Source organism: Pelodiscus sinensis, chromosome 33, assembly GCF_049634645.1.
Source record: "Pelodiscus sinensis isolate JC-2024 chromosome 33, ASM4963464v1, whole genome shotgun sequence".
Lineage (NCBI taxonomy): Eukaryota > Metazoa > Chordata > Testudines > Trionychidae > Pelodiscus > Pelodiscus sinensis.
The window spans coordinates 3,759,170-3,781,859 of record NC_134743.1 but is presented as its reverse complement, the minus strand read 5'-3'; the positions used below and the strand labels follow the sequence as shown (position 1 = coordinate 3,781,859).

At 47.0% G+C, this 22,690-nt stretch overlaps 1 protein-coding gene across 5 annotated transcripts in view; it reads right to left on the bottom strand.

Moving 5' to 3' along the window:
• The window catches only part of LOC142823370 (uncharacterized), a 287,164-nt gene that overhangs the window by 154,678 nt on the left and 109,796 nt on the right, over nucleotides 1–22,690 (bottom strand). For 2 of the 5 annotated variants that reach the window (XM_075914344.1, XM_075914346.1), the window contains 3 exons: nucleotides 17,733–17,753; nucleotides 15,997–16,023; nucleotides 9,866–10,934 (listed from right to left, as the gene is read on the bottom strand). The exons of the other annotated variants lie outside the window; for them this stretch is intronic. In XM_075914344.1, the coding sequence (XP_075770459.1) occupies nucleotides 10,405–10,934; nucleotides 15,997–16,023; nucleotides 17,733–17,753 (578 nt within the window). In that variant the 3' untranslated portion in view covers nucleotides 9,866–10,404. Of the gene's footprint in view, nucleotides 1–9,865; nucleotides 10,935–15,996; nucleotides 16,024–17,732; nucleotides 17,754–22,690 lie in introns of those variants that run through there. 5 annotated transcript variants of the gene reach the window in all.

The following is a 22,690-nucleotide window of genomic DNA, read 5'->3' as shown; positions in this document are numbered from 1 at the left end:
CAAGATGCAAATGAAGCCCGGGATATTTAAATCCCTGGGCTTCATTTGCAACTTCGAATGATTACATTAACCACCCTAGTTCGAACTAGGGTGGTAGTGTAGACATACCCTCTCTGACCTGACCTTGTCACATATTTCCTTGCCCCTGCACAACTCTATGGGGTTGGGCATTATGGGTCATCACAGAATGGGCTCATGACAGACCACTGGCTTCCAGCCTGGTGTTGTATGAAGAACTGGAAGCATGGTAGGGACAGAGACCATTTGATCACCTATTGATTCCTGGTTGAGTGAGAAATGAGAGGAATCCAACAGCAACAGGCAGAGTGAGAATACGGCACAAGCAGAGAAAGAATGCAGGGAAAGGTGTCAGAAAATAGTACAATGTGAGACAAAGTGGAAATTTACTTTGTAGAACAAAATAAAAGAAATATCACAATTAACTACAATGGAGAGGTCTATTCAGAGTCTAACCTGAGATCTCTTTTGCTGTGGCACTTCCCCATGTTAACAAAAACATAAAGTAAAAGATAAAATGTCCCTACATAGGCAGAGTATATTTTTGAGACCCCATGTGTCCAGATAAGTTGTATCTCCTCTTAACATAATTTGGAAATCTAGGTGCTAAGTCTATTGAAAGAACAAATGTGATACTACCAAAATACAAATAAATGTCCTGAGTCTGATTAACAAAAAACTATCAATCAAAGGATTTGTACCTTTCTCCTCAAGTTCTTCTGAAAAATGAAAAAATGAAAATTAAAAAAAAATCATACAAGTCATTCAACCCACAAAAGTATAAGTATACATATGAAAGTATTGGACAGATGCCCTGCTCTGATCCTTTTCATTTCAGACATTCAGGGTGTTACACACAGCAAATGGGAGCTGGGATGTCACTAAAATTCTCTGCTCAAGCTTGTGTCTAATCACAGCAGTGCATTGGCAGGGGTCACTGGTAGGGGGCTGAGCTGTTTGTTTATTTGAAAGGCCCTGTTCTCAGGCTGGCAGTTGGAAGCTGTAAGCCTTAATTAGGATTTGAAATCTGAAACTCTCTGCTTATTGGTCGAGCCGTAGCTGGAGGGAGGGGCTATCAGGAAGGCCGGAGCTTATAAACCCTGCTAGTAGGTGACCAGGGCAACTGCAAACAGGAGGGAGTTTTGAGAGGGGAGTTTAGAGGGGGTGCTTAGAGGGCATTAGTTGTTTCTGATCTTCTTTATACATAAAACTTTTATAATCTATATCCCAGACATTTAAATAAAAACCCTGTTTATAATCAAACTTATTCATAGGAAATAATGCAGGCAGAAGCCCAGCAGCAGAGTGGGGGCTATCCTGTTTATTGCGTCAAGTGTAACATGTATGATTACCTGCCCTGTGGGTGGGTGGTGTATGTGTGCACCCGGTGCAAGGAGCTCCTGACCCTCAGAGACTGAGTTTGGGCTTTGGAGGCCAGGGTGGCTGAACTGGAGGAGCTAAGGGAGGCAGAGATATATGTTTATGAGGCTTTCCTGGACACTGTAGTACAGTTTGAGAACCCCAGTGCTCTTAAGGAGGAAGAAAGGCTCAGGGCAAGAGAGCACTTAATGGGAACAGAGGGAAACCATCCCGTAGTTGGGACCCTCCTTCCAAAGGATGTTGCAGTATCCTCTCGCACTGAGGATACCTCTGAGGGGGAGGGAATGCCAGTTAGGAAGAGGCAGGTGTTAGTAGTGGGTGATTCGATCATTAGAAACATAGATAGTTGGGCTTGTGATGACTGGGAGAACCATATGGTGACTTGCCTGCCTGGTGCGAAGGTTGCAGATCTCTCAAGGCATCTAGATAGACTTATGTGTAGTGCTGGGGAGGTTGTGGTACAAGTAGGTATCAATGACATAGGGAAGGGTCGGAGAGACATCCTGGAGGCCAAATTTGGGTTGTTAGGAAATAGACTGAAATCCAGGACCTCTATGGTGACATTCTCAGAAATGCTTCCAGTTCCACGCACAGGGCCAGGTAGGCAGATGGAGCTTCAGAGTCTCAATGCGTGGATGAGACGATGGTGTAGGGAAGAGGGGTTTAGATTTATTAGGAACTGGGGACACTTTTGGGAGAGGAGGAGCCTATACAGGAAGGATGGGCTCCACCTAAACCAGGGTGGATCCAGACTGCTGGCACTAAACATTAAAAAGGTTGTAGAGCAGTTTTTAAACTAACATCTGGGGAAAGCCGATTGGTGCGGAGAAGCACTTAAATCGGACGGAGATTTCTCTTAGAAGAGAATCCATTGATAGAGATTCTCTAGGCTGTATTCAGAAATAGAGAAGGGGAGAGGACAAACAATGGGCCAGATCAGACAAACAACCACATATAAAAGAATCTAATACATCAGGCAAGGGCAGACAAATAATCAGTGGCAATTTTTTAAAATGCTAGAAGTCTGAATAATAAGATGGAGGAACTACAGTCCCTCACATTAAAGGAGAAGATTGACATAATAGGCATCACAGAAACCTGGTGGAATGAGGACAATCGGTGGGACACAATCATACCGGGATATAAAATATATTGGAAGGATAGAACAGGCTGTGTGGGTAGCAGAATGGCATTGTATGTGAAAGATAACGTAGACTCAAATGAAATAAAAATCTTAAATGAATCAAAATGTTCCACAGAATCACTATGGATAGTAATTCCATGCTCTAATAAGAATATAGCAGTAGGGATATATTCTTGACCACCTGACCAGGACAGTGATAGTGACATTGAAATGCTAAGGGACATTAGAGAGGCTACCAAAATAAAAGAAACCTCAATAATAATGAGGGATTTCAATTATCCCCATATTAACTGGGTACATGTCACCTCAAGACGAGATGCAGAGATAAAATTTCTCGATGCCTTAAATGACTGCTTCTTGGAGCAGCTGGTACAGGAACCCACAAGGGGAGAGGCAATTCTCAATTTAGTACTGAATAGAACACAGGATCTGGTCCAGGAGGTACCTATTATGGGACCGCTTGGGAATAGTGACCATAATATAATAACATTTAACATTCCTGTGGTGGGAAGAACACCTCAGCAGTCCAGCACTCTGGCATTTAATTTCAAAAAGGGGAATTACACAAAAATGAGGTTAGTTAAACAGAAATTAAAAGGCACAGTGACTACGGCCAAATCCCCGCATGCTGCATGGAAACTTTTCAAAGATATTACAATAGAGGCCCAACTTAAATGTATACCACAAATTAAAAAACATAGTAAGGGACCTAAAAGAGAACCACCATGGCTTAACAATCTTGTGAAAGATGCAGTGAGAGATAAAAAGTAATCTTTCAAAAAGTGGAAATCCAATCCTAGTGAGATAAATAGAAAGGAACATAAACACTGTCAACTTAAGTGTAAAAATGTAATAAGAAAAGCCAAAAAAGATTTTGAGGAACAGCTAGTCAAAAACTCAAAAAGCAATAGCAAAATGTTTTTAAGTATATTAGAAACAGGAAGCCTGCAGGAAAAAAAACAGTGGGTCCCCTAAACAATCAAGATGCAAAAGGAGCAATCAAGGACACCATTGCAGAGAAACTAAATGATTTCTTTGCTTCAGTCTTCATGGCTGAGGATGTTAGGGAGATTCCCAAACCTGCACCGTCCTTTCTGAGAGTCTGAGGAACTGTCCCGGATTGAAGTGTCATTAGAGGAGGTTTTGGAACAAATTGAAAAACTTAACATTAACAAATCACTGGGACCAGATGGCATTCATCCAAGGGTTCTAAAAGAATTCAAATGGGAAATTGCTGAACTATCAACTGTGGCTTGTAACCTATCCTTTAAATTGGCTTCCGTACCTAATGACCAAAAGATAACTAACATGACATCAATATTTAAAAAGGGCTCTAGAGGCAATACTGGCAATTATAGACCGGTAAGTCTAACTTCAGTACTGAGCAAATTAGTCGAAACAATAGTAAAGAATAAAATTGTCAGACACATAGAAGAACATAATTTGTTGGGCAAAAGTCAACATGGTTTCTGTAAAGGGAGATCATGTTTTACCAATCTGTTAGGGTATGTCTACACTACAAAGTTAGTTCGAACTAACGGACGTTAGTTCGAACTAACTTTCATAGGCGCTACACTAGCGCTTCGTTAGTTCGAATTTAATTCGAACTAACGAAGCGCTTAGTTCAAACTAGGTAATCCTCATTCCACGAGGATTAAGCCTAGTTCGAATTTACTAGTTCGAATTAAGGGCTGTGTAGACCCTTAATTCGAACTAGTGGGAGGCTAGCTCTCCCCAGGTTTCCCTGGTGGCCACTCTGGCCAACACCAGGGAAACTTGTCTGCCCCCCTCCCGGCCCCGGAGCCCTTAAAGGGGCACGGGCTGGCTACGGTGCCCATGCCAGGTGCAAGCCTGCCAGCACCCAGCCAGCAGACCCTGCACCTGGCACGGATCGAGGCAGCCACCCGATGCCCCCCAGCCCTCCCCCTCTTCCCGGGACCAGGCTGGCGGCTCCCGGGAGCTTGCCCGGGACCGCAAGAGGCGGGCACCCGGCTGGGGTAGTGCGGACATCGTGGACCTCGTCCACGATCTCCACACTAGGCACAGGAAAGTGGCCGGCTTGGGCAGGAGAGCTGCCAGCCTGGCCACCCAGGAGCAGGTGTGCATGAAAATCAAGGGGGTCCACTGAGACCCCTGACCCTGAGCCCTCAGCTTACAATGGCCGTCCTTGGTCAGACCAAAGGTCCATCTAGCCCAGTGGCCTGTCTGCCGACAGCGGCCAACCCTAGGGACCCTGGAGGGGATGGACCGAAGACAGTGACCAAGCCATTTGTCTCTTGCCATCCCTCTCCAGCCTTCCACAAACAGAGGCCAGGGACACCATTTCTACCCCCTGGCTAATACCACTCCATGGACCCAACCTCCATGACTTGATCTCACTTCCCTTTAAACTCTGTTCTAGTTCTAGCCTTCACAGCCTCCTGCAGCAAGGAGTTCCACAGGTTGATTCTTTGCTTTGTGAAGAACAACTTTCTGTTACTAGTTTGAAGCCTGCTACCCATTCCTTTCCTTTGGTGTACTCTAGTCCTTCTTTATGGGAACTAATGAAGAACTTTTCTGTATGCACCCTCTCCACCTCACTCCTGCTTTTAGAGACCTCTATCCTGTCCCCCCTCCGTCTCCTCTTTTCTAAGCTGAAAAGTCCCAGTCTCTTTAGCCTCTCTTCATATGGGACCTGTTCCCAACCTCTGATCATTTTAGTTGCCCTCCCCTCCCCCAGCCTCTCTCTTCCCCTCTCCCACCTCCTTTTCCCAGTCTCCCCCAGTTTTGTTCAATAAAGACAGATTCCATTTTTGAACACAATTGTCCTTTATTTTGTACATCAAGAAAAGGGGCTAGGGAAGGGTAAGTGGAAGGAGGTGAGGGAGGAATGGGGCACGCGCCCCCGATGGGGAGGACTGGGCTGGCTGTGCGGGCTTTTGGGGTGGAACCTCTCCTGCAGCCCCCCAATTACCCCGTCTCCCCAGATGGCAGCCTGCGGCAAGTGCAGACAGGCTGATGGACAAGTGCTGTGATGTGCCCAGTGTGGGTACTCCGGGCACTCCAAGCCAGGACTGTCTGTCCGGGGTGGGGGTCGGGACCCTTTAAGAGCAGCCCTCGGCTAGCCTGAGACAGCATCTCCACGCTCTAAGTCCTCCTCTGATGCCCTGCTGGCACTGCTTCCGGCCATCCTTAAGCCTGGTTCAGGGTCCACTTAATGTGGACATGCTAGTTTGAATTAGCAAAACGCTAATTTGAACTAGTTTTTTAGTCTAGATCCATTAGTTCGAATTAGCTTAGTTCGAATTAACTAAATCGATCTAAGTTAGTTCGAATTAATGTTGTAGTGTAGACATACCCCCAGGTATTGAGGGAGATGGGAGATGCTTTCTCTCTCCAAGAATGGACTTCTTGCATTGTGTAAGTAAGGAAAAGTTTAGATAGTCTGTCAGGGTTTATTGTTTTCCTTGTTTAGGAGGTTGGAAATCATGTCTGAGCTGGCTAATTGTTTTTCTCTTTTGTAACTAAGAATTACAGTACAAGGACTTTCCCTGAGTCTATGTCGCTTCATGGCTATTTACCACCTTGTCAATTTACTATGCTTGCAACAGTAGTTTTGTTTTGATAATAAAAGAGTTTTCCTTTTGTTTTGATTAACTGGTGTTGGTTAATTGTTTCATCCTTAGGGTTACATGCCTAGTTACCCAAGCAGAGTCCATTGTTCTCTGTGGATTCCCTCTGTTTGTTTTCCAAACTCTAAGCAAAACAGAGGTTGGGGTAGAGGAGAGAGCTTTACCTTAGGGAAGGGATTCCCAGCTGATCTCTTCCCTGGAAAAAGGTTTATTTTATATCTTTTTAAGCACTCTTGGGTTGTGGCAGTGAATTTTTGTTTATCTTTTTTTTCTTGGATCTAAGGGAGACTGAGACCAGATAAATTGGTCTTTGGGAGTGCCAGAGACAAGTTTTACAGAATTTATTCTGCTACCTGGCCTCCCATCTCTGCATTCAGAGTGTCAGGTTGGGGGATTGAGCTGTGACAGAGGCCTTCTCTATGATCTCTTCAGATGAGCTTGTCTCAAAATGTAGTGGAGTCTTGCAGAATTTTCACTCTTTTTTAACATACTTCACACTAACAGTTCTTATGAAAACCCTGGGTCCTGTAGAAGAAGCTAATGCAAAAATTCAAAACCCAAACATGTCATTGGCAAGTATTATGAAGAAAGTTGGCCTATTACAAGAAATGTTGAGCGGGATGCACACTGACTCATCACACAGTCATTCCTGTACTTTGATTAACAATAAACATGGCCACGCACCTTTGATCCTAATGTGATTTGTGGTTTTGGGGGGCTCTCTTGGGGTCTGTGGTAGTCATGAATCATGTAAATTAACATGGCACACATCATTAAGCACATACACAAGCAGCCTTCTGGTTACCATCATCGATGGAGCCAGAGACCTGTCAGGACATTACAACAGTATACCCTAACGGACAAGATCAGTGAACAGACTACAACAAATCTACATCTAAATTTGCTTTTGCAAGTCTCGTGGACTTCATTTCAAGAACTGAACAATGGTAAACTGTGTTTGCTGCCATCTGGAGAGCATCAGAAAAGAAGGGGCTACGTTTGTTTTAGTTTTGGAAAGTATTTGCTTTTGTGGTTTCCATATTCAAAAGAGTACTAATAAAGTTAATGTTCTTAGTTGAATACATTTTTTCTTATGATAGTGATATTGTGCAGTACAGGCAGTCCCCGACTTACGCGGATCTGACTTACGTCGGATCCGCACTTACGAACAGGGCTTTTCTCGCCCCGGAGCTCATGGGTGGCGGGTCGCCACCCGTGTCCTCCGGGGCGAGAAAATCTTCTCCCGGTCTCCCTGTCTGCTGGGGGGGGGGTCCAGCAAAGCCGCTGGACCCCCCCAGCAGACCAGGGACACCCGAACAAAGCCGCCCAGGCGGCGGGAGTCCCGCTGCCTGGGTGGCTTTGCTCGTTTGCCCCGGAGCAAAGCCGCCCAGGCAGCGGGACTCCCACCGCCTGGGCGGCTTTGCTCCTGTCCCCCTGGTCTGCTGGGGGGGTCCAGCAAAGCCTCTGGACCCCCCCAGCAGACCAAGGACACCCGAGCAAAGCCGCCCAGGCAGCGGGACTCCCACCACCTGGGCGGCTTTGCTCCTGTCCCCCTAGTCTGCTGGGGGGGGGTCCAGCAAAGCCTCTGGACCCCCCCCCCCCAGCAGACCAGGGACACCCGAGCAAAGCCGCCCTGGTCTGCAGGGAGACGGGGAGCAAAGCCTTGGAGCATGCCCCCAGCGGGACAGCCCAGGCGCGCTTGGGCTGTCCCGCTGCGGGCGTGCTCCGCGGCTTTGCTCCTGTCCCCCTGGTCTGCTGGGAGAGGGGGGTGCAGCTAGTGCCCCCCCCCCCAGCAGACCAGGCTTTTCTTGCCTACCCCTGGGGTAGAGCAGCTGGGGGCTGCCGGGTTGGTCCCGTAGCCGCTCCGGACCAACCCGGTAGCACCCCAGCTGCTCTGCCCCAGGCGTCCTGATTCAGCCGCTGCTGGTCAGTTTCAGCAGCGGCTGAATCAGGACGCCTGGGGCAGAGCAGCTGGGGTGCTGCTGGGTTGGTCCAGTAGCGCCGAGGAGCCGCGCTACTGGAGCAACCCAGCAGCACCCCAGCTGCTCTGCCTCAGGCGTCCCCAAGTCAGCCGCTGCTGAAACTGACCAGCGGCTGACTACAGGAAGCCCGAGGCAGAGTTGCTCTGCCCCAGGCTTCCTGGAATCAGCCGCTGATCAGTTTCAGCAGCAGCTGACTTGGGGACGCCTGGGTTTCTTAAGTTGAATCTGTATGTAAGTCAGAACTGGCATCCAGATTCAGCCGCGGTTGAAACTGATCAGTTTCAGCAGCGGCTGATGCCAGTTCCGACTTACATACAGATTCAACTTAAGAACAAACCTACAGTCCCTATCTTGTATGTAACCCGGGGACTGCCTGTATATGGAAACCATTAACACTTACTGTTTCAAGTTCATGTTTACATTATTTGTAGATCTGAAGAAGAGCATTCTTCCTTTGACTTCCCTTACTCTTCGTACAATGAGGCTGTGTCTAGACTGGCAAGTTTTTCCGCAAAATCATCTGCTTTTGCAGAAAAACTTGCCAGCTGTCTACACTGGCCGCTTGAATTTCTGCAAAAGCACTGACGATCTCATGTAAGATTGTCAGTGCTTTTGTGGAAATACTATGCTGCTCCCGTTCGGGCAAAAGTCTTTTTCTGAAAAACTTTTGTGCAAAAGGGCCAGTGTAGACAGCAGAGATTTGTTTTCCACAAAAAATCCCCGATCATGAAAATGGCGATCGGGGCTTTTTTGCGGAAAAGCGCGTCTAGATTGGCCACGGACGCTTTTCCACAAAAAGTGCTTTTGTGGGAAAGCGTCCTTCCGATCTAGACACACTTTCCAAAAATGCTTTTAAGGGAAAACTTTTCCGTTAAAAGCATTTCTGGAAAATCATGCCAGTGTAGACGTAGCCAGAGGATTACAGGAGTCAGAGTAAGAAGCCCTCCAGCTTGACATTATTTTGACATTATGTCTAAATAACTGCTTGTAGTGTAGACACAGAATATGTTATTTCAGAATAATGTTAGTTATTCCAAAATAACACTGCTGTTTAGACATAGCCTGAGTGAAAAGCTCTAGCATGGCAGGGGCAAGTGAAGAGCTATAGAGTGTATATATTTGGGTCTATACTGGCACCTTTTATTTATTTCTTAACTCCACTTGCCTAAACCATGCCTTACTATTGAGGCTGTTATTTATAGGTGTCCTAGCGGGAATATGATGCATATGTACAGTACATACTATGGAAAGAAGATCTATTTATAGGTGTATCAGGAGGCTACCCACCTCCTCTGAGCTGTCTTTACCTGTAAAGTGTGAAAGTTCCCTTAAAGGATCCTGTGATACCTGCTGACAGGGGAAGAGACAAATACAAATAGATGTAGTCAGCTGAATATAGACCCAGATGATAGTTATTAGTGAGATGTTAATCTGAAATTTAGTAATAAAATTGGTTATCATGTTTCCCAAACCAATGACATAATGCAGTGTCATTTTTGTCAATGAAATCCTCATGTTCTATGTCAGAAACATCATGATCTCTCTCTACCAGCTATCTGCTTTACAGATATCAGTAATTGGCAAGAGGCTGAACACTAATTTTATGGGAAACATACAGATAAGATGGTACCACAACAAATACTCAGCTAAACTTTTCTTTTCCAAAAAAACATAAGTGCAAATATTTATGGGTTTGATATAAAGTAATAATGAGATGTCAAATACTGTAGAGCAATCAACTTTTATTAATAAAAATGTATTAATCAAGCATAATACAGAATAATACAGAATAATAATACTGTATAGCACAGCATAATACAGAAAGGAAAATTCAACCATTACGAACCTATCCCGAAGACAGCAGAGAAGCTGATCAAACTTTCTCAAGTCGGGGTGCATGCCACAGTTGTATTTATACCTGACTAAGAGATTGGCTCTACTATTTACAAGAGAAATGTTAGTATAATACAGGCTATTATTTGCTAATTTTGTTTTGCTATAACACCTAATCAACATAAATTGTTAGTCAGCAATAAAAAAAAATTACTTTTCTAATTAATAAAATTATCTGTGAGATTCTAGTACAGTTCCATTCCTTATATGAGGAAACACCCCTGTAGCATTAGCAAAGCATGTAAGTATGACTTTACAGGGAATGTTATTCCAGATCCCCTTTCTTCTGGACACAAAGCATTACATTATTATGATTCAATTTGGCTAAGAGTTCCATCACAAATTGACAAACCAGAGCCTCGCAGCCATTTTATATTCAGTCCTCTTCTTTAATTAAACAAATTTTCATTGTTGTTTCTTTGTGGGAATTTTTAAAGAATGGACAAATCTCTCCTGAGAATGAACAATCATTAAATGTGAACAACACAGACATGTCAGTTACACTGAAAAAAGTTACCTGCCCCTCTCCATAACTAAGGTAAACTCCAATTTTCTTGGGCTTTTTCTGCACAATGACACGAGTCCATGGGTCTGTTTTTGCCCAGTAATCTCTCCCACTGAGACCCAGAACCCAGAACCCCTCTTTAGGAGACAGGGACAGTTTCCCTTTTCTTGCTATGGATTTTCTGGCCACTCCCAGGTCCCAGTCAGTGCTGCTCCCAACATCCACCTCCCAGTAGTGCTTTCCAGAGGAGAATCCTTCAGAGCCCAGCACACAGACAGTCGCATCAAACCTCTCTGGAGCTGGTGGAGATTTTTGAGGTTGGGCTTCATGTGTCAAACTCTTCTGATCTCCAGCAATGGAGAGGTTGGGGTGAGCTGTTCTTTTATCAAGAGTGATATCATCTGCAAAGAGAGATTGAGCTTTAAAAGCGCTGGTCTGGGATCAGTCTGAACTGGGATAAGGGGACGTTTATAGGATGGGCATGTAGTGAGTCATCTTGGCTTCCCTCTGACCAGGAAGGGAAGGAATCCCTAAGACCTCCTGGTGAGTGGGGCCAGAACAAGCCAGCCCCACTCACAGGAAGCAGAAAGGCGGGACCAGAAGTAGAAAAGCAGAAGCTAAGGGCTTAATTGAAGCCCAGACACAGGGGAAGCTAAACACGCTGCCTAAGCTCCCAAGGGGAAAGGTTCAACCACACTGCCCAAGAGAGGCAAACTGGGTGGGGCCACCTGGGGCATGGCCAGGCCTGAAGACTGGTCTAGACCATCCAGATCACTGACTAACACCGACCCGTAGCCAATGGACACTCCGCCAGCTCCATCATCTGCGGCGAACACCAGGGAACAGAGGCCAAGCCAAGCAGGCCCCCAGTGGGAACTGGGGAGCAGCTCAGGGGTAGCCGACCCAGGGTCAGCTGAGATCAACTGGGCAGTGCCTTGCAGCCAGGATCCCCACTAAGCCAGTGGCAACTAGCCCTGGGAGACAGTGGAGTGGATGAGGCTGCATCCGCCTCCACCCCCTGCCACTCCACACCTTGGATGGTAGGTTCCCTCATTTCAGGCAAAACCCCTGCACTTGTCAGATTTCCCCCCTCTCGTGCAGCCTGAAGACAGGCCCAAGCCACTGAACGGTTTGGTTGTACTGTTTACTGCTCAGCCCTGAATGAGGGCAAAGTCCTTGAACTGCTACTCAGCCTGCAGGCAGGCCTGAGCTCTTACATCTGGGGTGGGGAACCTAAGGCTCAGGGGCTGGATGTAGCCCCCGGAATGCCTGGATCTGGACCCTGGAGCTTAGGGCCTCTCCCAGGATTGGGAAGCCTGTGTTGGTACTCCATCCTCTGGCTGCTGCTTCCCTGCAGCCCCTGGCCCTCCGGCTGATTTTTCTGTGGGTGAGCAGCTCCTGACCCCAAAAAAGTTCCCCACCCTTTAAATTATATACAGCCCCACCTTGACCAAGGGCCTGGGCATATAAATTGCTGCTCAGCCTGCAACCAGGCCTGAGACCTTAAACTGTTTGTAGCCCCACTGTGAGCAAGGGCTGGGCCTTTGAACTACTGCTTGGCCTGAAGAAACCTGAACCTTTACTTTGTTGCCCCACCATGAGCAAGGGCTGGGCTTGTGAACTGCTGTTTGGTCAGATCTCTAGGACTTTTTGATTGTCTCCCCTGAGCTGGGGCCAGGGCACTAGGACTACTATTTATCCTGGCTATAGGCTGGGGGTTCCTAGCCTGTGGCAGACCAATCCTGAAGCAGGGCCCTATAGCAATGTTTCTGAAAGTGTTCCATGAAATCACTTTCAGAAACATTTTAACAGAAGCCATATTTACCAGCACCACAGCCATGGAGCCTTGCGGTAAAATGGAGCCAATGGAAACCGCGAGGCTCCATGACCATAGTGCTGGTAAATAAACAAACCGGGGCTGCAAGTTACTGTGTTTCTGAAAGTGATTCTGTGGAACACTTTCAGAAACACTGCTCTATAGGACTACTAACTGATCTAACCATCATGTAGTGAGTCAGCTTGGCCTCCCTCCCTCCAGACTGAGACCAGCACACAGTCTCATCCTGCACTTGCTTCTAGGATGGGAGTTTTGCCTAACTGAAATTCTTCAGCTATATGTGAGTTGTCTGAATTTCACACACAACTGAAGGTGACTTTGAATTATTTGGTGGCATTCTCCAGGGGGATATAGCCAAATGCACCCAACATTGAAGTGACACTGGCATTCACAAAACCCTTTCTCAGCTGCTGCCTTACCCTGACGGTACATAAATTCCATAAGCACATAGGTTTCCACCAAGCAGCGAGGCTTGCCCTCAGCCATGCAAGTCCTGACACTGCCCTGCAGTTTACACTTCTCACATACCCAGTCCCTAGCAAGATTAATAAGTGAGATGCAGCCTGATTTTGGACTCTGAGCCAGAAGATGTTCTCAGACGATGAGGTGCCCCTCCACCCCCGCCTTGTTTACTACCCTGCTGAAGTGCCTTAGGGAAAAAAAATATTAATTTTCACAAACAAGAGTGTATGCTAGTGGGAAGGGGGTAGTTTTAGAAGGTAAAATTAAAAAAAGAACAAGTCAAAAATCACATAGAAAAGTTAGATGCCTGCAAGTCACCAGGGCCTGATGAAATGCATCCTAGAATACTCAAGGAGCTGATAGAGGAAGTATCTGAGCCTCTAGCTATCATCTTTGGAAAATCATGGGAGACAGGAGAGATTCCAGGGGACTGGAAAAGGGCAAATATAATGCCTATATATAAAAAGGGAAATAAGAACAACCTAGGAAACTACAGACCAGTTAGTTTAACTTCTGTGCCAGGGAAGATAATGGAGAAAGTAATTAAGGAAATCATCTGTAAACACTTGGAAAGTGGCAAGGTGATAGGGAACAGCCAGCATGGATTTGTAAAGAACAAATCATGTCAAACCAATCTGATGGCTTTCTTTAATAGGATAACAAGTCTTGTGGATAAGGGAGAAGTGGTGGATGTGGTATACCTAGACTTTAGTAAGGCATTTGATATGGTCTCGCATGATATTCTTATCAATAAACTAGGTAAATACAACTTAGATGGGTTACTATAAGGTGGGTGTATAATTGGCTGGATAACCATACTCAGGGTATGTCTACACTACCCCGCTAGTTCGAACTAGCTGGGTAATGTAGGCATACGGCACTTGCAAATGAAGCCTGGGATTTGAATTTCCCGGGCTTCATTTGCATAAGCGGGGCTCCGCCATTTTTAAATCCCCGCTCGTTCGAACCCTGTGCCGCGTGGCTACACGCGGCACGAACTAGGTAGTTCAAACTAGGCTTCCTAGTTTGAACTACCGTTACTCCTCGTGGAATGAGGAGTAATGGTAGTTCGAATTAGGAAGCCTAGTTCGAACTACCTAGTTCGTGCCGCGTGTAGCCGCGCGGCACAGGGTTCGAACGAGCGGGGATTTAAAAATGGCGGAGCCCCGCTTATGCAAATGAAGCCCAGGAAATTCAAATCCCGGGCTTCATTTGCAAATGCGGTATGCCTACATTACCCTCCTAGTTCGAACTAGGAGGGTAGTGTAGACATACCCTCAGAGAGTAGTTATTAATTGTTCACAATGCTGCTGGAAAGGCATAACAAGTGGGGTTCCTCAGGGGTCTGTTTTGGGACCGGCTCAGTTCAATATCTTCATCAACTATTTAGATATTGGTATAGAAAGTACGCTTATTAAGTTTGCAGATGATACCAAGCTGGGAGGGGTTGCAACTGCTCTCGAGGATAGGGTCATAATTCAAAATGACCTGGACAAATTGGAGAACTGGTCTGAGGTAAATAGGATGAAGTTTAATAAAGACAAATGCAAAGTGCTCCACTTAGGAAGGAACAATCAGATTCATACATACAGAATGGGAAGCAATAGTCTGGGAAGGAGTATGGCAGAAAGGGATCTAAGGGTTATAGTGGACCACACAAGTTGAATATGAGTCAGCAGTGTGATGCTGTTGCAAAGAAAGCAAACATGATTCTGGGATGCATTAACAGGTGTGTTGTGAGCAAGACAAGAGAAGTCATTCTTCTGCTCTACTCTGCACTGGTTAGGCCTCAATTGGAGTATTGTGTTCAGTTCTGGGCACCACATTTCAAGAAAGATGTGGAGAAATTGGAGAGGATCCAGAAAAGAGCAACAAGAATGATTAAAGTTCTAGAGAACATGACCTATGAGGGAAGACTGAAGGAATTGGGTTTGTATAGTTTAGAAAAGAGAAGATTGAGGGGGGAACATGATAGCCGTTTTCAGGTATCTAAAAGGGTGTCAGAAGGAGTAGGGAGAAAACTTGTTCATCTTGGCCTCTGGTGATAGAACAAGAAGCAATGGGCTTAAACTGCAGCAAGGGAGGTTTAGGTTGGACATTAGGAAAAAGTTCCTAACTGTCAGGGTGGTCAAACACTGGAATAAATTGCCCAGGGAGGTTGTGGAATCCCCATCTGTGAAGATATTTAAGAGGAGGTTAGATAAATGTCTATCAGGGATGATCTACACAGTATTTGGTCCTGCTATGAAGGCAGGGGACTGGACTCGATGACCTCTCGAGGTCCCTTCCAGTCCTAGTATTCTATGATTCTGTAGAGAAAAAAACTGCTTTGCCTGCATCCTTGAATCACTGTCCTTCCCCACTGCATTCACTATTATACTACAAATGTTATAATAGATCTTTTCAGTAATAAAAATGTTTTGTCCATTAGCTTGACGTCTGTGTTGAAAATTAAAACTTATAAATACCATTCCCCTCTCTGACACTGAGCCACTCAATGAGCTTGTTTGAATTTTTTTTAAACTGAACATAATTCTGAAGTCACTACAGGAAAGCGTGAGAGACTATTTGGAAAGAGTTTTGAGATGATCAGAAGAAAACTGCAATGAAATGCAAATTATTGTCACTTTCTTATATCTATGTCTGCCATAAATCACCATGATTGCAGCTGTTTTTTAATGAATATCACTCTGTCTTGTATTCATAGTTTCTAACATCACCATAATAACCATCAATCAAAATCAACACCAACAAACCAGAGTTAACCTTTTCTCACTGTTTTGATCAGTTCCAATGTAATCAAAATCCCATAGATATCACACCTGGTCGCAACTACTCACCTTCATTACCCCTCTTTTCATTATTTGTCTTACTCTGCTTAATGAAGTCACCATCACTACCATCACCATTGTTTTTCCCTTGCTCTGGATCCTGGGGTCCTGACAAATTTGGAGTGAATTCACATAGATCCATGAAGTTAAACTGATGTGAAATTAGTGTAAGATCAGAATCAGGTCCCAATATAAATGGGAATTTTACCAAAGTAAAGATGGTGTAAAAACTGATTTTCAACGATTTGTTCTCAGGTTAATAGTTTTTTATTATATGTTTCTAGTTTGGTTACAATGATTTCTTAAGTCTGGAAGAAATGTGTATTCCATTACCTATTTTATTGCGAGCCTTTCTCCAATCTGAAATCAAAATAAGAAACAACATATTGAATTAAAAGCCTCTGGCAGTAGAATATGCAAATACACACAGATAATGTTCCCAGAATGCGCACACAGAGGATACATCTAGACTACATGGCTCCGTCGACGGAGCCATGTAAAATAGTTTACATGGCTTCATTAAAATAAAAATGGCCACTGCGCTGTGCCAAAGATCAGCTGATATGGAACAGCGCAGCAGTCTAGATGTGGCGCTGTCGACAAGTGAAGCCTTTGTCGACTGCTCCGATATGCCTCATGAAATGAAGTTTATTTAAATCCCCGCTTCTTTGACTATGCTGAGTAAACTATTTACATGGCTCCGTCGACAGAGCCATGTAGTCTAGACATACCCAGTCCGATGTAGTACACCATATCTACATGCAGACTTTGCTGAGCTCCAGTGATTAGAAACCTGAGCAAGGGGTTTGGTCTGTTTAAAATATGTATGGTCTGTCACTTACAGCTCAAGACAATATCCCATATTATTGAGTAACCTGTTTGTTCTGTGTTTTCAACTTTTTTTTACATAAACCAAACTCTTTCATTTCCCCAGTCCTTCTCAGGCACAGGGAGAGAGCCAGGATTGCCTACCCACCACAAGCGGGAGGTTGGCAAGCATAGTTAGAAGGCGGTATAGACCCTAGAGTTATCATATATATAGTAGCCCAGTGTCTGAGAGTCTGTAACGCCGAAATGTTGGCTGTTCCCTTTGGGCGGCACTGTTGCTGAATTCTGGCTGTTTCCTCTGGGTGGTGCTGTTGCCTGAAATGCTGGCTGTTCCCTCTGGGCAGCACTGTTGCCTGAGTCACGTTCTTTGCCTCCCACCTTGGCTCTCGGCTGACTTCTGCGCCGCTCAGCTGGGCCGCCGCGGGGGAGCAAGCAGCTCAAGTGGCCGTTTGGGTGCTGTGGTCCCCATGCAGCACCATTGTGCTGCATGGGGAGCGTGGGGCCAAAACGGCCGCTTGCGCTGCTTGCTCCCCCATGGTGGCCCAGCTGAGCAGCGCAGAAGTCAGCTGAGCGCAATGGCGGGAGGGGAAGGGTGTGGGGCAGTGACATACATGGCCAGGGGGCAGGGCCTGGCCATGTATGTCACCGCTCCGCCCCCCTTCACATCCTCCTTCACCTCCTGCCATGGCACTCAGCTGACTTCTGCGCCGCCAAGCCGAGCCACTGCAGGGGAGCCCAAACGGCCACTTGCTCTGTTTGCTTCCCTGCAAAAGCCTGGCCGAGGGGTGCAGAAGTCAGCTGAGCACCATGGCAGGAGGCGAAGGGGGACAGGACGGTGACGTACACTGCAAGGGGGCAGGGCCTGGACGAGCCTGCATCCCCAATGGAGACAGAGGAGAGTGCAAAGAGAGTGAGAGGCAGGAGGGGGAGAAGAGAGAGACACGGAGAGATAGGCAGAAGGCAGAGGAGAGCTGAGAGAGAGAGAGAGAGAGAGGGAGGCAGTAGGAGGAGAGAGAGAGAGAGATGGAGGGAGAGACTGGAGGTTCAGGAGAAAAGATCGACATGGAGGAGAGACCTGAAAATCCTGTCTTATGATGGACTAATTGGCTAATTTAAAAGAAACTTCTCAGTAATTTCATCCCATTTGAATTGAGTAAAGGCAACGAGAATAAGAAATATCTTTCCCTTTAAGAGCATAGTTTGGAAGGATAGTGGCAGGTCAGAAATCAAAGAAAACTTACCAAGCTCACTCTGCAGTTGCTCTGCAAAAAACAATGACATTTACATTAAAAATTGGTAAACAGCCCTTCCTCAGCTGCCAGATTTCAATTCCCTGCACACCACACCTGATTCATCACCAAGATCTAGTAACAATTTAGAATCCTGCATTCCAAATCTAATCATAGAAAGGCCCCGTGCACACACATATTCAGCCACACCCCACTGACCCAGCTTTACTAACTATCATCTCCAAGCCATCCATTACCAAGCATCTTTTCAACTACAGTTTTAAACCCTCTGGCTGCGTCTAGACTGGCAAGTTTTTCCACAAAAGCTATCTACACTGGCCGCTTGAATTTGCGCAAGAACACTGACGATCTATGAAATAAGGGATAAGGGATCTTTCGGAATAGGCTTTTTTTTCCACAAGATCAGCGTCTAGACTGGCGCTTTTTTCCGACAAAGCTCCATGCCGAAAAAAAGCGGCAGCCATTGTTATGCTAATGAAGCGGGGGAGATTTAAATCCCCGCTTCATTAGCAATTGCGATATGTCTAATTTACATCCCTTTTACGAAAAAGGGATGTAGTCTAGACGTAGCCATTGTGTTTTGTATTTGAGGAAATTACTGTTTGTATGGCTAATCTGTCAGGTTTGTTGGGGCCTGGCTCAGAAGCTTCTAGCTCAGGGGCAGCAACCTCAGCCGATGATTGGGCCAAAGCCGTGGGGCAGACATTGGAGAAGTGTGTGCTATCCCCTGGTATGGCAAGGTCCTATTGTAAGTTAAGATTATTTCCTGGGGAAGAGGAGTTTGAACCCTGGCTAGAACACACCACTGAAATGATAGAGCAGTGATTTGTGCCAGACAGAGAAAAGCGAAGATGTTTAGTAGAGAGTCTCTGGGGCCCAGCTTTAGATGTGATTTGCACCTTGAAGCTCATTAACCCTGAGGTCAGCATAAAGGACTGCCTAGAGGCCCTCACTCACACCTTTGGGAGCATGGAGAGCTCTGAAGACAGTTACTCTAAGCAGCACCGGGCAGAGAAGCCTATATACAGAGGTTGGAGAGGCTGCTACAGAAAGCTGTCATTAGGGGAGCAGTAACTGCTGAGCAGATGGACCAGACCAGACTGGCTCAAATTATAAGAGGAACTCAGTATTACAGCCCGATTCTACTTCACCTCTGGCTAAAAGAACGACAGGAACCCCCCCATCACACACACACACACTTACTCCCAGCTGATAAAGGAGGTCAGAGAGGAGGAAGAAAGGCAGGCTTCCAGTGAGTTTTGGGAGGCCCAGACACCTGAGACAGCCAGCACCGCACCCCCACAAACAGCCGGTGTGTTGATGGTGAACACCAGAAAAGACCTTGCCCAACAAGTTCAGGCCCTGAAAAAACAGATGGCTGAATTGCAGAGAGTCATTGACCAAGCAAGGATTTACAGAGATGAGGCACCTCAAGCTGTGGGGACGGAGAAGTCAGTACCTGGAGCTGCTATCCCAGCCAGGAGAAGGAAGAGAGAATCGTTCTTCTGCCACAGGTGAGGTCAAAATGGGCACAGAGCTGCCAATTGCCGAAATGAGGAAAATCCCCGCTTAGTTTATGGAAATCTGAGAATTAGCTGTGAGAAGGTCTGGGAACAGGGGCCACCGCCCACCAGATTTGAAGAATTCCCCAGAAAAGACTTCTCAGCTGGGATCCCCTAAGGACTGATAGGGCATTGAGCAGAGGTCACCGTGAGAATTGAAGGGGTGGAGTGCATAGCGGTGCTTGACACCGGATCACAGGTGACTATTATTTTCCAGTCGTTTTATGAACAGATGCTCAGACACCTACCTATCCAGCCATTGACTGGCCTTGGCCTGTGTGGTCTCAGCATGAATGAATATCCCTATGAAGTGTGTGTTATAGTGCACCTGGAATTACCCAAGGAGGTTGCAGGGGTAAGAGAAGAGGTTGACATTGTAGCCTTAATATGCCCTGACCCTAAAGGGGTCTCTGCTGTGTCTGTGCTGATAGGGACCAAATCCAGTCTCTTCAGGTGCTCGCAGATTACTACAGATGATGGGCTGGGGACCAATATCTGGGCACCCTGATGATCCATGCCATTTGTGCTGAAGCCTATAGGAAAATTGAGGATGCTAATGTAAGGGGACTGTTAGCCCCTTACTAAAACTCTGTGGGAGTTTTTGGTTCACCAGCTCCCAGTATCAAAAGGGGAAGGGTCCATAAGAAATCAGGGCCCTGAGACTGACAGACCCCAGAGACAATGGAAAGCAGCCAACACTCCAGCTCAGCCTGATTGACAGGTTGGACAGGCCAATGAGGAAAGCAAGAGGCCAGGCCCCGTCCTCCTGGGAGCTGGGATTGTTCTGGGTCTCTCTGAGCAAGGAGAGAGCTGAGAGACAGCTAAGAGGAGTGCAAGCTGTGTGGAGAAGAAGTCCTGCAGCAACAGAGCCAGGCACATACAGCCCAAGGAGTGCGAGCTGTGCTGAGGGGCAGTTTTGCAGCAACAGGGCCAGGCACACACAGCCCAAGGAGCACAGACCCTGTGTTGAGCAGCAGACTGGCAGTGCTCAGAGAGTCAAAAGGGACAGAGAAGCAACACAAGGAGCCGGACACTGGCAAAGCAGCACAGCCTGCAGCTGGGTGTGGTGAGCAGCTGGGACCAGCAAAGTGCGGGGAGAGGCTCTGGGCAGGGAGATATGACCAGCCAAGAGTCCCAGCAGGCCAGACTGGGTCTGGCCACTTAGAGCTTGAGGCCATGTGGTCACTGCCAGAGCAAATATGTCCAGCCTGCAGCCCCCTGCAGCACATCCAGGGCCTCTAAGGGGCCTATAAGGAAGAGACTGTGGCCTGTCCTGACACTCTGCAGGCTGCTGTTTTGATGTCCCCATGCTACAGAGCAGGGCTGTGTGTTCTCATTTAGCCATTCTCAGTTTTTCTTATTCTTTTCTCTTTAATCAGTTGGGGTAGGTCTAGACTACAGGGTTTTGTCGACAGAAGTTTTGTCGACAGATAACTGTCGACAAAGCTTCTGTCGACAAAGAGCGTCTAGACTACATCCAGTTCTGTTGACAAAGCAAGCCGCTTTGCCGACATAACAGTGTGGATGCAAAGGACAGTGTAGATGCCATAATGCCTTCTATCGACAGAACTCTGTCAACAAAAGGCGTTATTCCTCGTAGAATGAGGTTTACATACATCGACATAACTCAAAGGCAGTGTGGATACAGGTATAGTTTTGTCAACAAAAGTCCACTTTTGTCGACAAAACCCTGTAGTCTAGACACACCCTTGATGTTTAATAAATTGTATTTGCTTAGAACCTTATGAAATGATCACTGGGCCAAGAAAGCCTGCAGTGTAAAGAGAGCACCTCAGAGGGTATGTCTACACTACAGAGTTAGTTCGAACTAACTTAGTTCGAATTAGTTAATTCGAACTAAGCTAATTCGAACTAACGCGTCTAGAACTAAAAACTAGTTCGAATTAGCGTTTTGCTAATTCGAACTAGCATGTCCACATTAAGTGGACCCTGAACAGGGCTTAAGGATGGCCGGAAGCAATGCTGGCAGGGCATCAGAGAAGGACTTAGAGCGTGGAGATGTTGTCTCAGGCTAGCCGAGGGCTGCACTTAAAGGGTCCCGATCCCCACCCCAGACAGACAGTTCTCAGGGGTGCCCCGCTTGAAAACCAATCCTGGCTTGGATTGCCCAGAGTGCCCACACTGGGCACATCACACCACTCGGCCATCAGCCCGGCTGCACTTGCCGCAGGCTGCCATCTGGGGAGAGGGGGTAATTGGGGGGCTGCAGGAGAGCTTCCACCCCCAGAAGCCCACAGAGCCAGCCCAGTCCTCCCCATCGGGGGCTCGTACCCCATTCCTCCCTCACCTCCTTCCACTTACCCTTCCCTAGCCCCTTTTCTTGATGTACAAAATAAAGGACAATTGTGTTCAAAAATGGAATCTGTCTTTATTGAACAAAACTGGGGGAGACTGGGAAAAGGAGGTGGGAGAGGGGAAGAGAGAGGCTGGGAGAGGGGAGGGCAACTAAAATGATCAGGGGTTGGAAACAGGTCCTATATGAAGAGAGGCTAAAGAGACTGGGACTTCTCAGCTTAGAAAAGAGGAGACGGAGGGGGGACAGGATAGAGGTCTCTAAAAGCAGGAGTTGGGTGTAGAGGGTGCATACAGAAAAGTTCTTCATTAGTTCCCATAAAGAAGGACTATAGGACACCAAAGGAAAGGAATGGGTAACAGGCTTCAAATTAGTAACAGAAAGTTGTTCTTCACAAAGCAAAGAGTCAACCTGTGGAACTCCTTGCTGCAGGAGGCTGTGAAGGCTAAAACTAGAACAGAGTTTAAAGGGAAGTGAGATCAAGTCATGGAGGTTGGGTCCATGGAGTGGTATTAGCCAGGGGGTAGGAGTGGTGTCCCTGGCCTCTGTTTGTGGAAGGCTGGAGAGGGATGGCACGAGACAAATGGCTTGGTAACTGTCTTCGGTCCATCCCCTCCAGGATTCCTAGGGTTGGCCGCTGTCGGCAGACAGGCTACTGGGCTAGATGGACCTTTGGTCTGACCCAGGATGGCCATTGTAAGCTCAGGGTCGGGGGTCTCAGTGGACCCCCTTGATTTTCATGCACTCCTGCTCCTGGGTGGCCAGGCTGGCAGCTCTCCTGCTCTAGACGGCCCCTTTCCTGTGCCTAGTGCGGAGATCGTGGACGAGGTCTAGCCCAGGAAGGTGCCCACCTCTTGCGGTCCCGGGCAAGCTCCCGGGAGCCGCCAGCCTGGTCCCGGGAAGAGGGGGAGGCCTGGGGGGCATCGGGTGGCTGCCTCGATCCGTGCCAGGTGCAGGGTCTGCTGGCTGGGTGCTGGCAGGCTTGCACCTGGCACGGGCACCGTAGCCAGCCCGTGCCCCGTTAAGGGGTCCGGGGCCGGGAGGGGGGCATAGAGTTTCCCTGGTGTTGGCCA